The following is a 20,867-nucleotide window of genomic DNA, read 5'->3' as shown; positions in this document are numbered from 1 at the left end:
TGGGGTGGCTTACAGGTTCAGAGATTCAGTTCAGTATCATAAAAGCATGGCAGCATGCATGGTACAGGCAGAGCTGAGAATCCTATATCTTCATCTGAAGGCTGCTAGGAGAAGACTGGCTTCCAGGCAGCTAGGACTAAGGTATTAAAGTCCATGCTCACAGTGACATACCTATTCCAACCAAGGCTACACCTGATAGTGTCACTCCCTAGGCCAAACCATCACAGGGGCTACTGATTATTATTATTGCTTAATTTTGTATCCAGCCACTTTAATGGAGGTGTTTATCAGCTGTAGAAGTGCTATGGTAGAGTTTCGGGGGTTACTTCTGTATAAGTACTTATACATAGTACTTATGTTACTATCATATCATCTGAGAATAGGGATAATGTTACTTCTTCATTTCCTCTGTATCTCATTGATCTCCTTTAGTTGTACAAGGATTTCTTTTATAACTTAAGAATACCAAGAGCTCCCTTATTGTTTTCATATCATCTACAGCCCATGCATCTTGATTATAGTCTAGCTTGTTAGGGGACAGGGTCTGTGGTGCTACAAACTGGATCTGAAATGCCACATGTTTTGAAATCTTGGTCCTCAGCCTGTGATACTCCTGGAAGGTGGTAGAAGAACCCTTAACAGGTAGGGCTCAGCAAAAGGAAGTTTGGTCACTAGGGTGTGCCCTTGCAAAGGATACTGGGACCCTACTCTCTCACTGTGTCTCCTGGACACAATGAAGTGAGCCTCTTGCCATGATGTTCTGTCTTCCACAGAGCAAATGACAATAAAGCCAGCCAGCCAACCATGGGCACAAACCTATGTATGAGTGAAATCAACCTTTTTCCTTTTAAGTCAATAGTTTGCATTTTATCACAACAGGAGAAAGATGGCACATCAGGCTTTTAAATTTTTTTCATAAGATTGTGCTGATATTTACAAAATATTATCAGGAAATGCTAATGGACAGAGTTTAGAGTTTTATTTGGGGATTGTTGACACACAATAAACTACTTTGGCTCCTGTTTGGTTGATTCTGACATACAAACACTGATAAGATCATCATTGCAATGAACATAACTCACCCACCTCACTCATGTTTCCTTAGATATGTGTAAGCACTTGCAAATTTATAGGCATTCTTTCTAATATTTACAATATTAAATTATTGGGCAGTTTTGGTACCTCATATGTATCATCACGGATTCAGATAGTCTTTCCAGCAATCACTCCTATGAGCTAAGATCTACTATTACTTCCATACCTTTAGAGTTATGAGTGACATTAGTTGAGGCCACCAATTTCTAGGAACACTCCATCCTGTAAGTGTAAGTTGGAGAGCTCAACTAATTCCATCAGGATCCACGCTCTGAATCACTTAGTGGCTTACTTTCTAGACTGTCCCAACAAATGGATACTTAAGGGTTACTTGATAACAGTGCCCTAATACATATACTTTTGGACTTTATGTAATTTTGCTGTTTATATTATAACATTATACATGCATGTATCATACATGCATATTGATATACATGCATAAAAATATCACATTTTTGTATACTGATAAATTTTTTAATAAAATAAAATGGCAACAAGCAAATTTATAATATGTCCTTGGGCACAACTGTGGTTGCTTTCTTTCAGGACCATTCTTTGGGCTGAAGATATGCCTCAGTCAGTATAATGCTTGCCACACAAGCACTAAGTCCTGAGTTTGCATAAACCACATAAAGTCTGGCATAGTGGTGCATCCCTGGAATCATAGAACTGGTGAGGTAAGATACATGAGGATCCCTGTGGTTTGCTGGCCAGCCACTTTAGTCAAAAAGCAAGTCACAGATTTAGTGAGAGACTCTGCCTCAAAACATAAAGAGGAGAGCTACTGAAGAAAACACCCAACATTGACCTTTGCTCTCCATAGGAAAGCATATACAAAAGCTTGTGCACACGTATACACACACATGCACACACATGTACACACATGCACACACATGCACACAGAACTATTCTATGATATTATATGTTGACTCCTCATGCATGTTCTCCAGATAGGACATAGAAATTCACATTCTCAGTACTAACACTTTAAATCTTCTGAACCTCAATTATACAATGTAAAAACAAGTGACCTTTTTTGTTTATTTGAATGATAGTGTGGGTAAAAATATTTTTGAATGTGTTTCTGGGACTGTTTTATCTTTTATGAAGTGTTTCTTCATGTTTGTCTAGATTTCTAGTTCGAAATTTAATAGTGGAACTGATTACATTTTTAAAAAAATGACCCATCAGGAATAAAGATATTGAACATGCTTCAAAAAGCAAGTTCAGAGAGAATAAGATAATGTGGATAAGAGAAATAAAAAACCAGAAAACCTATAATAATTCAATAGATGCGGAGGATATTGATAATCTCTTGGGGTTAGCCTGTATTTGCAGACAATGAAGAACAATGATATGAATGGGGTCATTGGAAAGAAGAATATGAAGGTCAGATCAGAATGGTTCAATGTCTGTAATTCCAGATAGAAAGTTCACAAAGGGAATATTCTACAAAGCTAATAGAAGCCAAGGGGGAAATGTCAGAAGACCACCACAACCATGTACAGTATCCACACACCCATATTTTGTGCTAAGCATCTGCTGTTAGGGTTCTGGAACCCTCTCCTGCCAACTCTCAGGTTCCAAACCTACTGCCCTGAGGTCCATTGTGGCAGAAATGAATTCTCCCCTGGACAGAAGCAGAACGGCTTCCTCACCTTCTAATCTCTTCCTGGTAGCTCCTATTGGTTGAACTTACCCAGATATCAATCTACAGGAGAGTTTGGGGAATGGGTCTTCCAAAGTGAAGATCACAGAGAGGCAAGACCAGATCTGAACATGGTTAGACCAAATCTTGCAAAAAAGAAAGGACCTAAGACAGTACCCACAGACTGTATAAGCCTTGCCTGGATGAAAAAAAAAAAAGTCTAGATTCTGGAGCTGTTTCAACTGTTGATGTGCTGAGGCCTCTTTCAGGCATTGTAGCATGAGGGCTTATGGTAGGCTCGGGATGCTCCCTGCAGAGCGGGCCCAGATACCCACCTCACAGAACTGCAGTGGTTAAATGGGTCAAGGGAGGGAGATTCAGAACAGGATGGAAAACATAAGCATCAGATAGTTAAACGATAACGATACTACAATCAGCACAAGTTTAGATTCATCACCTGCAAAGAAATTTTAGGTAAGAGGGGGGGTCAATTGCCTTGGTTGACTCTAGATAGGCAGAATTGATCATCACACTCAACACTGAGTCTGATTCTGGAAATGCAGAAAAAAAAATTAGTCCTGGCAGGTCATCAAATAGCTCATATAAGGATAAAAAGGCAAAATGTGCTCAGGAACAGAACAGACAAGGGTAAAAGCCAGGTGTGATGACTCAATGGACTCTCTTCAGAGTCACTGTTGTCTTCCTGTGATCTTGGAAATTCACTTAGTCACCAAAACCTCAGTTTCCTTCTCTGTAAAATAAATATAATTAAGACTGCCTCTAGAAGTCACTGTGCAGATTAAGGGAGCTACTCTACAGAGAGGCCGGAAGTGATTTCTGAAAGCAGTCTGTAAGAAAGGTAGGAATACGAAGGAGTTGCTGAATAGTCATCCAACCAGGACCACTTAGGCTTTGAGGGTAAAGTTAGAGAGCCAAGCAGGTTCCCACCTCAGGTGGGGGCCACAACAGGACACTTGGAGACGTCAGCGTCGTCGTTGCCCCTGGCAACGGCGTTCCTCTCACTTTGCCTGGTGCTGACAGCATCAACAAACAAGATGGCCATGCGCTCCTGGACCCCCGATCTGGGATTTGTCAACAAGAAGTTGGTGCGGCCAGCCTCGGTCTCCACAAGCCTGTCCCTGGAGCTATGCACCTTCCCCACTACCCTGGGCTCCTCCGTAGCTGCCAATGCGTTAGAGCAGCTTTTTGTTGTAGGTAAGAAGTTCCACTGAGGCCGAGGCCGGGAGCCACATCGCCCTTGGAGATGGTGGTCTGTCCGGCTCTTGGCAGGAGCCTGAGCAGGCATTCTTCTCCTGAAACCCAGAACATCGCTGGCCGGAGTCTCTTGCCTTCTGTTCCTCATTGGTAGGGAGATGAGCGACAGGGAGGGGCTAAGCGTTCATAGCATCTGCTCAAGTGCATCTGGGCTGATGAATCGCTATAACCACCGGGTGTCCCAAGCCATCAACTGGGACCTGCATGTCTGCTTTCCACTTGAGCCACTTATCTTTCCTTCATGGGTTTAAAATCTTCGAGCCTTTACCATGGGAAACTGGAGACTTTTTAAAAGACAAGTAGGAAATGGAATGCTTAAGAGGCACCTGTTTGTTGTAATGGGCACAGAAAATTAAATAAAAGACAGCGTTTGGGAGATTTGAACCAAAAATTATCTTTTGTAGAATCAGGCTAACATACTTGATACGCTTTGACTCTGTCTCCCACAGGCTCCTGTTGTACACGCCCGTTTCCGGGTTGTTGGGCTGGGTTTAGGAGGCTGTGAAACCTGCAGGAGGTAGGTAGGGCTCAGCTGAGAGACGCCTGTCACTGAGGAGAATGGGAGAGGACTTTGAAGATTTTTAATCAGCCTCTAGATCCTGCTATCTTTCTGGTTCTTGGGAACATCTTTCTCAAGCCCCTGCTGCAGTGAACTGAGGTGTTGCTGCTCTACCTTCCCCGTTATGATGTACTGGAACCCTCTAAACCCAAGTACAAAATTTCCTTCCCTAAGTTGATTCTTTTAGTCATTTTGGTCACAGCCATTCAAAAGTAACTCATATAACACTTATTCTGTTAGAAATCACAATCGGTTAGTCCAAGAAAGGGCATTTCTTCTTGAGAACGAAGGTGTTTAGGCTATGAAGAGCAAGTTTTCTCATTGTTTCATGTATTGCTTCAAAATAATCATAGCTATTTCTGTGAATGTGCTGCAGTTACAGTGATTTCTCTTTCACCTTCTTGGAGGACTGAATTTAATGTCACTCTTCTCATTGGATAAGCAGAGGCAAGTATTTCCATGAAAAATCTTAGTCGCTAATGACACAAATTAACTCTGCGTAGCCAAAGTCATTGTTAGAACTTGGAGCTTGAATTCTCTTCACAATCAACTCTAGATCAGCGTGTCCACACAACCCTGTTTACGTATGCACAAATATTTGCATAGGCTAATAACATCTGGAGACTTGGAAAGTTATTTTTATTAGAGTATCTTTTATTTATTTTTGTACTTGGTCACATGGTACCTTGATCATACCTATCCCTCACGCCTCTGCCACTCCTCTCAACACCCCTAAAATATCCTTTTCCCACCTTTATTATTTCTCTCATTTCTCCCCCTCCCACTTACATGGAGTCTATTAGTGGCATATCTAGAATGTTGACCGAGCTTGTTGTCTCCACATGTGCAGTCTTGTACAGGTGGCCATAGCCGCAGTGAATCTGGGAGTGCCATGGTCATGACTGGAAGACAGTATGTCACAGCTCCCTAGGAAGTTCTTCATAGGAAGAAACTTTATCTGCCCTCCCTTACCTGGATGTGGGAATCCCAGGACTTGTGAGGTGGAAGCAACATCATCAGAAGGCCACGGTTATCTATCCTTAGCCTGATAGCAAGTTGAAGACCAGTCTGGGCTACAACTAAAGTTATCTATAAATAAAATTCATCTAAAATAGATTTCTTTCTCTGAGTTTAGTTAGAAAGTCTACAAATCTCCAGCATATTTTTGAACAATAATAAACATGTGCTCACTTTTTCCATAAAGGAAAAAAGAAAGGAGACTGTACATGCTTGCCTTGTTAGCATACTTATTTGAAATACATAACTAGACAGAGCATAGTTCTATAGGAGAGTCCATGTTCCCTGGAACTGGGACAGGTGTTACAATTCATTCTGCTGAGAGGAGGAAATGGCTACTCGTGCGTGAGCCCCTGAATCTTACTGGTTGGTTCTAATCCTGCAATCTAATGCTGATTATGTCTGGGGTCTTGCACATAAAATATAACCTCAAAAGTCATAGATGAGTCTTAGATTCTCATCTATACTGTGAGAATTATTCTTTGTCATAAAACAAATATGTGACAGTACAGGGCTCTGGGTTGTGATTCAGTGATAGATCACTTGTCTAGCATAAAGGAAGTCTTAGCTTCAACTGGAAACAGTGAAAGAGAGAGAAACAGCGCTGGATACCGTAGGTAAATCATGATGCAGCACAAGAAACTGATCTCACACACATGGGACAGGCCTAAAACATGCAGAGTCTCTTGCTCTTCTTGATTCTTTGCCTTTGATTCTTTCTTATCATTCTTATTCAGTATATATCTTGCCTTTACTATCTTTGCTTGTATTTCACAATGTTCTCTTCTTAGTACTTGCTGCTTACAGACAGGAAGGTAAAGGAGACCTCTTTGAGTACATTGGTGAAAGGGGGGGATGGAAGGCTAATGGGATAACTACCCATTTGCGAGTGTGCAATCTCAGTCTTTGCTTCACATTTTTATACAGAAGTACATGACATAAAAGATTCCTTAACTAAAGTGATTTGCTGTGTGTTTCTGGAACAATGTAATTTTGTATTATATATATTATATATATACAATATATATAATATATATTCATACACATGTGTGTATAGATATAAAACATTTTTAAACCTACATTTGCAGACATGTTAGCTTTTTCTTATTTGTGATTATTTATTAATATTTCATCTTATTGAAGTGTCTTCTTCCCATCATAGGATATATGTACAAAGATGAATTTAATGAGAGATTTTCTCTAAGGATTGTGTGTGTGGATGTGTGTGTGTGTGTGTGTGTGTGTGCACTATGTAATAGGAAACATTAAAAGGAGATTCACAACATTCAATAGACAATCAAAATGGTCTAAGTTTCAACATTTGAACCGGATCATAAAGGGTGAACCAAGTAGCATTTGAACAAATATGTAAGATATCTTAATATTCTAATCTTTGTGTTTTCTAGAAAAATCTCTGCAAGGGGACTATTTCACGTGCAATGAAGAAGTTAAGACCTTTCTTAAGGACATTACTGTAGCTGTTAAAAAGCTGGTATTACATTATCTTTAATTTACTCTTTTTTTGGACTTTCACTTATACCTGCATTAACCTTTAATTTAGAAGTGAGTCTGTACAAGTTGCCTCAATAGGTGGACAGGGAAAATATTTACCCTGAGTAAAAATATAATTTTCTTCAATTTACCAACCACTGTCAGTATAGATTACTGCTCACGTTTTCCTGCAGAAAACTGAATGATGGAGCATGTGCTAAAGATAAAGACAAGCCAAAATAGAAAAGGCCACAGGGATGCTGAGAGAGCCCGGGTAACGGGTGGGCCATGTGGGCAGATGCTTACATAATATGTAAGCAATGGTTATACCAGCCAAACAACCAGCCAAGCAAGAACCAAAACCACTGGGTGAGGTGAGGTATGGTTACAAGGACCTCAACTTCCTGTAAGCAATTCCCTTCATGGGTGGTAGCCAGTTACTTAACATCTGTCTCATGGAAGCAGACAACTGTGTTATGGGACATCAGACATTCTTTCTATATTATAGGCCTGCTCCTAAGGAAGCCAGGTCAAAGGAATGTTCCCAAATTTCCCTCTGGACATATGTATTTGTCAGCTTTGGATGGTGGTAAAAATGCCTTCTCAACTGAAAGAGTAGTGTCTGTATTTGATCTTAAAAATGGCGAAGTCGATTACTTAGCCAATGTCTAAGAAGGTAGAAAGGCTGTAAAGTAAGAAACCTCAAGTCCATAGATAACTGACTCATTACTATATATTTCATATAATTATATACATTAATGTCATCATTCCACACAGCCTCAGGCCAGAATCCCTTGGGTGGATCCATAGAGCGTTGACACTCAGCATCACTGGCCATCCTTCAAGCTGCTGCTTTCCTCCACTTACATTTTTCTTAGCACATGTAGGAGTCAAGACTTTCATTGTGGCTAATTAAAGAATCTAGACTCCAACCACTTAACACCTGAGCCATGAAAATCTCTCAAGTAGCAGACATAAATTCCTCCATTTAAAAAATGACCAATACTTATTATTATAAAGGTAGTATATGCTTACCCTAGAAATTTTACAAACTAAACAAGCAAAAATAATCAAATAAGAACCACTGCAATTCCACTACTCTCAAATATGACAATTAACCATTTCCACATTATACCAATTATACCTGCATTGAACTTTTATTATTATCATTATTTTCAGAAACAATACCATGCTGTGTATACAAATATGCAATGTGATTTTCAGTTGGTAAAATGCAATGGAAGTTTCTCAGGTCATAAAATAGCTATAGCTTTATTTATTTAAGAAATGATTTTTTAATGTTTTCCTCCTTTTAAATGCACCTGAACCTAAAATCAAGCAAATAAATCAACCATCACAAGACTGTCAGATTTATAGAACTAAGCCAAGCATGGGAGGATGGAGAGATGGCTCAGTGGTTAATATCACTTGTTGCTCTTGCGGAGAATCAAAGTTTGGTTCCCAGGATCCATACTGTGAGTCACAATTCCAGTTTCAGGAGATCTGATGCTCTTTTTTGATTTCTGCAGGCACATATGTAGACATGGTACACATACGTACATGCAAACATACATTTTAAAGAGCAAAGAAAAGCATTGTTCTCTGTATTCCCACATGGGTATTTACAGGGAAGTTTAATTTTTTAACAAGTGGCCATCTTAGTGTTGACTCTTTTTTTGGAATCTTTTCATTTAGATGAATTGAAACTGGATACAGGAAACAGGTACACAGAAGGGGTAAAGGCTCTGAGTAAAGGAGAAGTCAACAGATATTAGAGATTAATCAGAAATGACAGATTAGATCTGCTGGAGACCTTCCTCTTTTCCAGTCTGACATGTTACAACAGCGTCAGGAAGGGTCTGGTAGAAATGATGTTTCAAGTCCCACGCAGAGAGATCCTGTCTTAAGAAGCAAATATTATTGCTTCACTGAGTTTGCATTTTTCAAAAGCTATTTGATTTTTTTCCAGGAAGAAATGCGAAAAAATACAATAGAGATGCTGGAAATTGAGAGCATGGAGTTGAGCAGACTCTACTTTCTGCTGGAGACTGTGCCGAACAGCATGCACAGGGAGCTGGAAGGTGCGTCTGATGGCGTAAGCTGTGGGGCTTTAATGTTTATCACAAGGATTTAATACTGTGCTTATTCAAGCATCAATAGAAAGATTACCTAATGTGAACACTGTGTTTTGTAGCAATCTCTCATGCTACTTTAGATGGACATAGTGCACTATAAGGAAATTCAATGTGCATAATTTTGCTGTTAAATTGACTAAAAAATAGGTCAGCCCATTTCTGATTAATAGTTACATACTTAAATTAGGCTCTGTGGATGTCCTAATCCACCATTCTACTTTTTGTTTATAGGATATTGGCAATTGTAGGTACTTCACATAAATAGTCCTGTTGTCTTAGTTAGGGTTTCCATTGCTGTAAAGAGACACCATGACTAAGGCAACTCTTATAAAGACAGCATTTAAATGGGGCTGCCTTACTGGTTCGGAGATTCAGTCCATTGTCATCATGGCAGGAACATGGCAGGCTGGCATGGTGCTGGAGGCATAAGCTGAGAGTTCTACATCTTGTTCCAAAGGTAAACATGAGAAGACTGACTTTCAGGCTGCTAAAAAATGAGTCTCTCAAAGCCCACCCCCACAGTGACATACTTCCTCCAACAAGGCCACACCTTCTCTAACTAGGACATACCTCCTAATAGTGCCACTCCCTGGTTTAGTTCCCTTAGCATAGTGACTGCAAGGTTTATTCATGTGGAAGTATGTATCAGATCAGCTTCCCTGCAAAGACTGAACGACTGAACGGCATTCCACTGTACATATCCACCAAACTTTACTTATTTGGCCTATCGCTGATGGACAGCTTCTGCCACCTTTGGCTGTTGAGAGTAACAATGTTTACAGTGTCCAAATGCTCATCTGAACTCTGTTTTAAATTCTTTTGGTCTCGGTGTCAATGCTGGATTGTATGATGATTCTACATGCAATTCTTATAAGATGACCTATCTTAGGTAGCCACCAGGAATACACAGGGTTCCGTTTCCTCCACATCCTTGCCAACACTTGTTATTTTCCGGTTTTGTTTGTTTTAATGAGATCTATTCTTCTATTCAGCATAAATTAGCATCTCGGGTTATAATTTGAATTTTCTAATGATCAGTTCCTTTAAGCATCTTTTTATGTGTTTGTTGGGTGCTGTGTTGTGTTGGGTGCTGTGTCTTTGTTGCTGTGTTTTTTGAAGAGAGATAGCAACCCATGCCTTTTGTCTTTATAGTATTGGGACTTTGTAGTTGTTGTCATTGATGGGTTGTGGAGTTTTTATTAGTGTCAACCCATTACTAGATATATCATTTTCAGATATGTCCTCCTGCTCAAGAGCTGGCCTCTGTTGATGATGACCTTTGATGAAAGCTTTTAATTTGATGATCTAACTTATTTTTGATTTGTTAGCTATACTTTTGGTTTTGCCTCAAAGAAATCATTCTCAAATCGAATGTCATAAAGATTTTAATAGATCTTGGAGAGATGGGTCAGTAGTTAAGATCACATGTTACTCTTGTAGAAGACTTGGGTCAATTCCTAGTACTCACATATAGCTCACAACCACCTGCAACTTCAGTTCCATGAGATCCAATGCCCTCCTGGCTGCCGTGGCACTATTACGAGGTATGGCCTCACTGGAGTAGGTGTAGCCTTGTTGGAGGAAGTATGTCACTGTGGAAGTGGGCTTTGAGAGAGCCTTCTTTTAGATGCCTGGAAGATAGTCTTCTCCTGTTTGCCCTCAGAACAAGATGTCTAACTCTCAGCTACTCCAGTGCCATGCCAGCCTGGATGCTGCCATGTTCTCACCATGATGATAACGGACTGAACCTCAGAACCAGTAAGCCAGCCCTAGTTAAATGTTGCCCATTATAAGAGTTGCCTTGTTCATGGTGTCTCTTTACAAGGTTCACATACACTCACATGGGCTCACTCACATAAAGAAATAAGTAAATTAAAAACAGAAAACAAAAAAAAAAACTGACTTCAACCCATCTTTTATCTGAGGGGATCTTTAAAATGTTTTGATTTGCATTATGTGGTCCCACAGATGCTAGAGGAGTGAGTACCATCCCATCACCAAACTGTATTTCCAGCCCCTAAGATTTAAACCTTTGGCTCTTACATTTAGCTCTTGGAATAATTTTTAGTTAAAATTTTAGTGTCAGACCAGGACCGAATTTTATTTTCTCAGCTGCAAGAAGTGTCAGCCAAGACTTGTAACTGAGTCCTTCTGCAAGAATCACCTTGAGCATAGAGTGCAGCTCCCCATATGTGACAGACAGAACCTCCCTGGGTTGGAGTTTATTCTGTTATCAGCTGCTATGGATCTCCTAGGCCAGAGTAGACCAGCTCTATACATCTTTGTGTTTTGACATCTCCTCTGAAGTCTTGCCATTTTCACCCCACCAGAGACATGCCTGAAAGTATTATACATTCTCTGCACACAAACCTTAAATTCTGTTTCCCAAGGACGCTACCTTGAAAGAGCGATTCAAATAAGAAATGGAAATTTTGTTGGTGTGTGTTTTATTTTTAGCTTTGGTTTTATTTGATTAAATCAAATAACCAGGGTTTTGTGTAACCTAGGCCTGTCAGCTCTGCCTCCCTTGTGCTGGGATTATAGAAAGGTGACAGACATTTCACCTGGCATTAAACAAGTGTTTTGTTTTTAAAGATAGATGTGCCAATTATCCACTTACTGAATCTTTGTTCTAAATTTGCATTTTGATATCTGCTTGACAGTAAAGGAGAGAAACCTCATACATTGCACCCTGTCTTAGTTAAGGTTTCTGTTTCTGTGATGAAACATCATGACCAAGGCAACTTGGGGAGGAAAGGATTAATTTCACTTACATTTCCATGCAACCGTTTATCATTAAAAGTAGTGAGGGCAGGAAGAGCCTGGAGGCAAGAGCTGATGGAGGAGTGCTGCTTCCTGGCTTGCTCATCATGACTTGATCAGCCAGCTCGCTCCACCACTCACAAATAAGAAAATGCCCAACAATTGGATCTCATGGAGGCATTTTCTCAATTGAGGTTCCCTCCTTTCAAATAACTCTAGTTTGTGTAGAGTTGGTGTAAAACTAGTCAGCATCCCCCCTGTGCCCTCCCCTTGCTAACTGATGAGATGTTCAGCTTAGTCAGTAAAGGACACTAGGAAGTATGATAAAGAGGGAAGAGTTTCTTTTTATGTGCCAGCAGTCAGCTTGGCAGACCCCTCCACTGCATGTGATACTGGTATGACTCAATCCTACAAGATCCAGTGGTTTTCAATGCCCAGCCTGTCCACTTCTCCCAGAACCCTTTGGGCAGCTTCATGCCAATGCCAAAGAGAGACACACTCTGTGAAGAGCTTCAGTTGACTTTCCTTGAGCAGTTATGTCCTGTCTGTGTGGACAAGTCCCCTGGCACTCTAGAGACATTTCCAGCAAATTCCAGCACCTCAGCAGTGCATGAATTACTTTGCCATTGAATAGACTACAGCCTTCTAGAGAGGTCTGCCTCTTAGGACTGTAGTGGTTCCTTGCTACTCTAATCTTCGGTTGTGACTAGTAGCTCTTTATAATCAACTTTTGTTGCTTAATTTACTATTTAACAGTCTATCCTCCACCTGTATGCTAACTGGTACAATAGGTTATATAATAAAGCAATGTTCTTAGTGCTACATTAGTTTGAAAAAATATGTCTACACAGGAAGAGAAGAGAAACTTAAAAGAATCTACATCAAAGAAATTGTTTTAAAATGTTCAGTTTTTTCAACTTTCTTCAGTTGTTTTTCTTTATTTTACAGATTGTTGTATTTATATAAATAGGAAAAAATATGTTAGTAGGAAAAAATATAAGCCATATTAGCTTGTAAGGCCTTTGATGCATGCTGTATGTGTAGCTGGAAAAGTTTATTTGGCTTTATATCATGAAGCCTTACAACTTGCAGTGTGGTCTGTGGACCAGCATCAGATACAGCAAGGGAAGATAAATTAGAAATCAGAATTTCCAGCCATCCTCCAGACCCTGATTGCCAGCAGAGCCTGCACTTGAACAGAGTTCCCTGCTGACAGACATGTATGTTGGAGGCACAGAATTTGAGAAGCTTGTTACCACAAACAATTTAACTAGTGACCTGGAAAAAAGATGTGTTGGGAATGCAGGTAGTAGTCTGAATCTTCTAGGGGAGCTCTCAGCTAGTTGCTTGGGATGCAGTTGTGTAGGAGTGCGTCGGCCCTTTGTCTGTCACATGCTGGGCAACTCTCTAGATTTTAGAGTCTAACTAAACCCTTGAAGACTTAGAGCCTTTAGGGTCTAAAGGGTCCCATGGTTGTACTAGTTTAATATTTATTTATATTGGATTCTCCAGAAAAGCGGGTCTGAGGTGATGGCTTTTGCACCATTACATTTTTAGGGTGTATAATCCAAAGGGAAGGGTGGAATGAGGAGACCAAGACAGGAGAGAAGGGAGAGCCAACCTGGAGTGCATTACAATGTTGGTTGCAGCTAGGCACAATTAATTAGTGATGAGAACACACCTCGGTAGAGTTACTTCTTCATGGCACCCACTGATGAGAAGGAGGAAATAAGTACCCATTCCTTCCTTCCTTTAAACAATGGTCCAATGTTTGTTCCTCCTGAGCTTTCTGAACATGCAAATATAAGAATGACACCTAAAGCAAATTCTTTGTTAGAGATGACGGGAAGTCCTAGGCAAGAGGTAAAAAGGGTGTAGGGCCAGTGGGAATCAGGTGCTGTGAGACTGTGTCTGTGAAGCTTTCTAGAGCATGGAAGCTAGTTACATCATAACAGCCACGGAGGTCCGTAAGACTGAGATGATCCAAAGTGGTAAATTCAAAGTGCTTGGTACAGAAACGTAATGAAAAGAATATGTCAATGAAAGGCAGTTCTCCTTGGGATAGGAAAAGCATCTGCTATTGTCCTCTTCCTCCAATGATGGTCAAATTTTCACTTACTTTGAAGAATGTATCTCAGAGGCTCGAAAACTCAATATCTTAGAGATAAGTCAAATGAGAAGAAAGATTGAGAAGATGAAAAGTGAAGTAAAGCTTCTAAACAGCGAAATAAGCGACCTGAAGAACATAAACGAAGTTCTGGGGTAGGTATTTCTTAATTTAGTATTTGAGAAACTGAGAATGTTCACTGCAAATGATGTGTTTATTTCCAAGCTACCTCCCAAGGTTGAAACTTAGAGTTTCTGCTCTTATAGAATTAAGTTTGCAAGCTCAGCCTGCTCCAATAATCCCTTGTTATAATTCTGTTAAGTACATATTAGACCAGTTATGTTCTATCCAGTTTATTTCATTAAAGATCTTCAATTGTACCTATAATTCAATAGGAGGATGAGGTTGGTTACCTGGAAAGAGTTCCAGGATTTGTGTATAGTTAAATGCAACTATGTATGTAACTGCCTATAGCTTGAGACCTGCTAGAACCCTTTCCTTATTTCTAAGCTGTTGACTTGGGCCAGTACTTTATCCCTGAACTTCACTTGCTCTGTCTGTAAAACGAAATTCAGAGCTCTTGACCCAACATAGTGTATAAGAGGAAGATTTACTCTAAAATGATAAAACAATATAAGGCTTGAAGAATAAGTTCTCACCATGAGCAACTTTACAAGACTAATGCATAGATATCAAAATGTTGATGTCCTATATTGAGAAATGTTCAAAGAACTCCCACCACCCCATCATAGTAGGGAAATTGGTGCACAGGGACTCATCAGATCTCAAGACCCTTGCACGTTCTTCCCAAAGTCGGTCCTCAGAACACCTGCCCTGGGAGAGGTGTCATGAATGAGGCTCATAAGATTGAGGAATAGTGAATATTCTAACCCCTACTAAGGATTCACAATGCAGTTTATGCATGGACTGCACTAGCCATAGTTTCCAGGGATAGCTATAAACTAGACTATTTCTAAACCAACAATCAGAAATGGAACATGAAGCTGGATACATCGAGTGATGTCCCATCATTCTGCTCCTGTAAATTTGGGCTTTGCATGATCCTGGGAAGGATCCTGAGAAGGCTTGTTAAAACATAGGGTCTGGCCTTCATGGGACCAAGGATCTCCTCTCCCACTTATGCCCGACAAGGCCATCCTCCCTTACATATACAGCTGAAGCCACGGGTCCCTCCCTCTGTGCTCCCAGGCTGGAGGTTTAGACCATTAAAAAAAGAAAGAAAGAAAGAAAGAAAGAAAGAAAGAAAGAAAGAAAGAAAGAAAGAAAGAAAGGAAGGAAGGAAGGAAGGAAGGAAGGAAGGAAGGAAGGAAGGAAGGAAGGAAGGAAGGAAGGAAGGAAGGAAGAAAAGAAGAAAAGATAAAAAACCAAAAAGACATAGGGTTTGGTAGGTCTACCAGGCAGTAGGGTGGGAATGAAGGTCAACATTTGTTTTAATTATTTTATTTGTTTACATTTCAAATGTTGTTGCCCTTCCCAGTCTCTCCTCCATGAACCCCTTACTCTCTCCCCCCTCCCCATTGCCTATACTCCCACCTCATCCCTCTAGCATCCCTGTTCTCTGGGACATCAAGCCTCCACAGGACCAAGTATCTCCCCTCCCACTGATGTCAAGGCATTCCTCTGTTACATATGTAGCAGAAACCATGGACAGTACATGTATACACTTTGGTTGGTGGTTTAGTCCCTGGGAGCTCTGAGGGTTCCAGTTAGTTGTTCTTCCTATGGGGTTGCAATCCCCTTCAGCTCCTTCAGTCTCTTCCCTGACTCTTCCAATGGGGTCCCTGGACTCAGTCCAATGTTTGTATTAGTCAGATGCTGGCAGTGCCTCTCAGGGGGCATCTATACCAGGTTCCTGTCTGCAAGCATATCTTGGCATCAGCAATAGGGCCAGGGTTAGATGTCTGCAGATGAGATGGATCCCTAGGTAGGGCAGTGTCTGGACGGCCTTTTCTTCAATCTCTGGCTCCATACCTCAACTGGGAGCCATGTCGATTTACTGGAGGTGGTCTCTTCAGGTTCTATTTTCTCAATTTGGGGCATTTCAGCTAATGTAGTCCCCATTGGGGACTATTGTGTCAATATCTTCTATGGTATCTTCTATGCCTGGGATTCTCTCTTTTATCTCTTATATTCTGTTGTTGATGTTTGCATTTGAAGTTCCTGTTCTTTTTTCTAGGTTTCGCATCTCCAGGGATGCCTCTCTTTGTGATTTCTTTATCGTTTCTATTTCCATTTTTAGATCCTGAATGGTGTTGTTCAATTTCTTCACCTGTTTAATTGTGTTTTCCTGCATTTCTTTAAGGGATTTATGTGTTTCCTCTTTAAGGGATTCTACCTGTTTACCTGTATTCGCCTGTATTTCCTTAAGGGAGTTATTTATGTCTTTCCTTAAAGTCATCATAATCTTTATGAGATGAAAATTTCAGTCAGAATCTTACTTTTCAGGCGTGCTATGGTATCCAGAGCATGTTGTGGTGGAAGAACAGGGTTCTGATGGTGCCAAGTGGCACTGGTTTCTGTTGCCTATGTTCTTGTGCTTACCTTTTGCCATCTGGTCATCTCAGGTGTTACCTGGCCTTGTTGTCTCTGAATGGAGCCTGTTCTTCTTTGTAAGAAGTTGAAGGTCTGTGAGCTGGGTTAGAACAGGCCTTCTGGGGGCAAACAGTAGTCTCTGGTTGGGGGTGCCTCCTGTGTCCCTAGTTAAGACAGGCCTCCTGTGGCCCTGACTACAGCAGATCTCCTGTGACCCTGGCTAGGGCAGACCTCCTAAGCATCAAACTATCTCTGGGTATGGGCAAGTAGGCTGGAGCACCCAATTTGCCCAGGGCCAAGTTGCAGATCAGAAGATTGTCAACATTTCTAATAGATTCCAAGTAACACTTATCTTGCAGGTCCAACACAGCAGAAGAATCTCTGTTGTAGGTAAATTTTTAGGGAAAGATGAAGTACAAATAGAGGGTGGTGGATTGATGAGATGGAACCATAATCATCACCTGTTGTTTCTATGTTTTCAAGCAAGATGCGTTATACAGGTCCTCACAGGCTCTAATGACTTGTTGTGAGACACTTCCATCTCCTCACTGCTCAGCAACTAGAAAGTATGGAGGCCTTTATGTATGCTTTCCTCAGGCCTACATCCTGTTTTTGAATGCACTCTCCTTAGACTACCACCACCACCACTATAACCATGACCACCACCACCACCATGATCACCTCAACTACTACCATCATAACTATCACCTCCACCACCACAACTACCACCATGTCCACCACTAACATTACCACCATGACTACTACCACCACAACTGTCACCATGACCACCACTCCACGATGACTACCACCCAACTACAACCATCACAACTACAACCATGACCACTACCACCACCATGACCGCCAAGACTACCACCACTATCACCATGACTACCACCACCATGACTACCATGAATAGTTAGGGTTTTTTTTATTTTGATTGATTTGGTTTCTTCCTTGGACTAATTCTCTGTCCAGGTTTCCCATACTTGGCTCACAAAGTAGCTACTAACTCACTCCCTCACCAAGCTCCTTTGTACTTTCTATTATATCTCTTTTGTGATGTTTTGTCTCAAAAAAAAGCACCCCAACAGCCCATGACTACTTTCCCAAAGCTTCAAGTACCCCTTTCCTAACCCTAAGTCTCTAACTGGAGCATAAACACTAGGAAAGGTTTTTATGTTCCAAGAGCTTTTAAAGTGTGACACAGAGAAATGGCATCAGTTATTCCCTCTTTAAATATTTGTGCTCCAGGTTTCTCCCAGAATTCTGTTCTTCTTCAGAAAGGCGTGGTCCATAGTGCATGCATGAGGTACACAACTCATTTTGTGCTCAGATCTAGGGGAGAAGATGAGAATCAGGTCTCAAGCATCATCTGAGCAGTAGAGATGGCTGTAGCCTCCTCTTTCTCTAGGTTCTGTCCAGGGGAAGGCTAGACTTCTCTTGGGCCAACCCTTGGAGCTATGGTATCAGGGTAACTAGAGATGTAATAGAATGATAACCTTTCTTGACTTAATGACCTGCCTGGAAACATCCATTGGGCCAGATTCCACTCACTTGTTCAAAATGACTTTTGACTCATCTTATACTTTAAGCCAAAATAATATCCTGGTACAAGGGGCTAGATAGGGTGAGATGGGGCCAGGTGACTGACATTTTAGCAGTGGCTTAACAAGTTGCAAAGTGGACACTTATCCTGTTACCTTATATCCTTATTGAGTTTAAAGACAATGGAAAGTAAGTATGCTTTAGAGCATTCTTCTGATGCCACTGTAGAGTCTGAATTCCTTCCTTTACTAAGTGCCAAGACTTCCTTTTATGCCAAGACTCATTCTTTTCTCCTAGAATAAAGCAAGCAGAGCTGGCGAAGCAGCATGCAAAGTTTGTCCTGATGCTGAACCAAACCTTGGAAGAGAAAGCCGTAGCCACTATCTACATAAATGACACCTATACCAGAATAAACTTTGAGAAAGAAGAGATAGGACTCCAAAAACAATGTCTGAAAGAGGCATCTGGTTTAATTGAAAAACATAAACAAGAGTTTTTGGAAAAGAAAGAACATTTGGCTGTCCATGTAAGTGGTGAGCTTTAATAGTTTTCAATCCAGAATTGTCTTGACTCTGAGGCAGCAATGGGACATGTTTTCTTTGTCTTCATGGCTAGCTGGTAAGTGCACATTATGATTGGCCTTGGGGAACTTCTGAACAGCACTGGTGTGAGAAACTCATGGCTTGTTTGTTTCTTTTGTCTGCGGAGCCTCTTGGAGAAGACATTCGGTGGTGCACATTCATTCTGCTCACAGAACAGAGTCCATGGCAGGATCCACGTCTCTTTAATGGCTTCATGTTGATGTGGAGATGAGGAATTTGCCACCTCCTTTTATCAAGTTCCACTTTTGTATAGACAGAACCTAGGAGTCAGGCAGAACACCTGAAATGCCCGCTAGTCCAGCTGCAGCAATCCGAGACAGGAGTAGTCTTTAGCGGGGCTGCCAGACTCTAGTATGCAAAAAGCAAACTGTATTATAAGGCCAGAAATTTCCAGAGGTCAGGGGCAGAGATAGTCACTGCCTCTCCTGCTCCTGTAGAGGCTGCACACTTGCTGTGCTATGTTGATTGAACTCACTGTCCAACTCTTCTTTTATTTCTCAAGGTGCCTTGGATGCTCTGGGTGGAGCTGTCTCCATTCTTACTGGACAGAAAGGAGCTAGGCTCGAGATGGAAACAGCTGTGTTGCGAGTAATGATATAAACATGCTCGCTCCTTTGCCCAGCTTAGCTCCACCAGCGGCCTCCCTGGTGTCATTCAGCTCCACCAACGGCCAGGAGCTGTGATCACTTCCCCAGCCCCTTATGTCTAGCTTTGCCAAGCCACCGACAGCTGCCCCGGCTGCCTGCTCTCTCCTCCTGCCCACCTTTGTGCTGTGGATGGAAAACACTAGACAGTCTTATTATTTTAAAACTAACTAGATAACTCAATGGCTGAGCAAGGAATTTCCTGCCCCAATCTTATCAATTAGCTTCCTCCATCCTTCTTGACTCCTGCTCACGGCAGAGGCTACAAACTCTAGGGACCCCAAGACCTATATGTCTGCAGCTTCCTCCTCCTTCCGAAGCCTGGTCTGAAAAACCTTTCTCTGCATCCCTTATCTTCTTCTTGGGACCCAGAAGTCCCACCTTTTTCCTTTTGCCCAGCAATTGGCTTCCACCTCTTTTATTGACATAATCAAGAACCAATTAGGGAATCAACACCCCCCTACACACACACACACACATAGCTGCAGAGCTTTTGTTGTGTCCTTTCCAAATGAGAGTCTACCTGAGCTCAGGAACTGTCTACATTTAGACCCTGAACCACCAGCTTCCACATTCAGACCCAGGAAATCAAGCAAGCTTAAATGATGCAGCATTAAATAGGAAGAAAGAAGGAAGGGTAATTTATTACACTGCTTTTTAAAAATTGTATGGGTTTTTTCCCCTAATTTTCAATAAAATATCTCTATCAGCAAATTTCACACATACATATGTGCACCCTGGCGCAATGACTATTATCATATTGGTTCAAAGTACCTGCTCTCCCACAAAGGGTTGGTAGCTTAAAGGGAAAGACAGCCAGCCAGACATAAGTGGTCACAGAGTTTAACCCACTGTGCTACCTTATGTCTTTCTGTTCTTTGTTACCTTGTTCTTGACCATTCAGTTTGCTGAAAAAAAAAGTTTAATTTTTAGTAAGAGTCACTCATTACTCCAGAGTCTGACATGTGACAAGATGTTTGATTTTGGTAAAAACAGAAAAAAGTATCCAAGACTATAAGCTGTCCTGTCTTCAGTGACGCTGCACATGGCACTCTGAGCTGGGTTTTATTTTCCATTAGGTAGTGTGAAGTGGGGTTTCTAGACAACTGAATACTTCTGATTACTACTTTCTCCATTCCCCATATCTCTGTAGTCATATATGTGAGGTTCATTGCTGTGACATAGTTGCAGTAAGGCACTGCAGTGGCAAGATGCTTTTATCCATTCTTAGCAGTGGTCATTGCCATATTGCTCCTATAAATGTACCACCAACATCTTATAGCTGCAGTCTGACCCAAAGGGTTCATGGTTTTGTCTTTAACATTAGGAAATAAAAAAATCCTGGTTTCATTTCATTCTTCTTTTAAATTGTTAGTTTACTTAGATTGAAAATGGCCTGTTTAAATTGAATATTAATTAGGCTGACAAGTTGA

At 41.1% G+C, this 20,867-nt stretch overlaps 1 protein-coding gene across 1 annotated transcript in view; it reads left to right on the top strand.

Moving 5' to 3' along the window:
- The first annotated feature begins 3,798 nt into the window (after positions 1-3,798).
- Ccdc175 (coiled-coil domain containing 175) overlaps positions 3,799-20,867 on the top strand; it is a 72,645-nt gene continuing 55,576 nt past the window's right edge. The window contains exons 1-5 of the mRNA XM_028789006.1: positions 3,799-3,958; positions 7,001-7,086; positions 9,055-9,166; positions 14,110-14,245; positions 18,486-18,714. Of these exons, the coding sequence (XP_028644839.1) occupies positions 3,799-3,958; positions 7,001-7,086; positions 9,055-9,166; positions 14,110-14,245; positions 18,486-18,714 (723 nt within the window). The remainder of the gene's footprint in view (positions 3,959-7,000; positions 7,087-9,054; positions 9,167-14,109; positions 14,246-18,485; positions 18,715-20,867) is intronic.

Source organism: Grammomys surdaster, unplaced genomic scaffold (assembly GCF_004785775.1).
Source record: "Grammomys surdaster isolate TR1022 unplaced genomic scaffold, NIH_TR_1.0 127, whole genome shotgun sequence".
Lineage (NCBI taxonomy): Eukaryota > Metazoa > Chordata > Mammalia > Rodentia > Muridae > Grammomys > Grammomys surdaster.
This window is presented reverse-complemented; position numbering and strand designations above follow the sequence as displayed.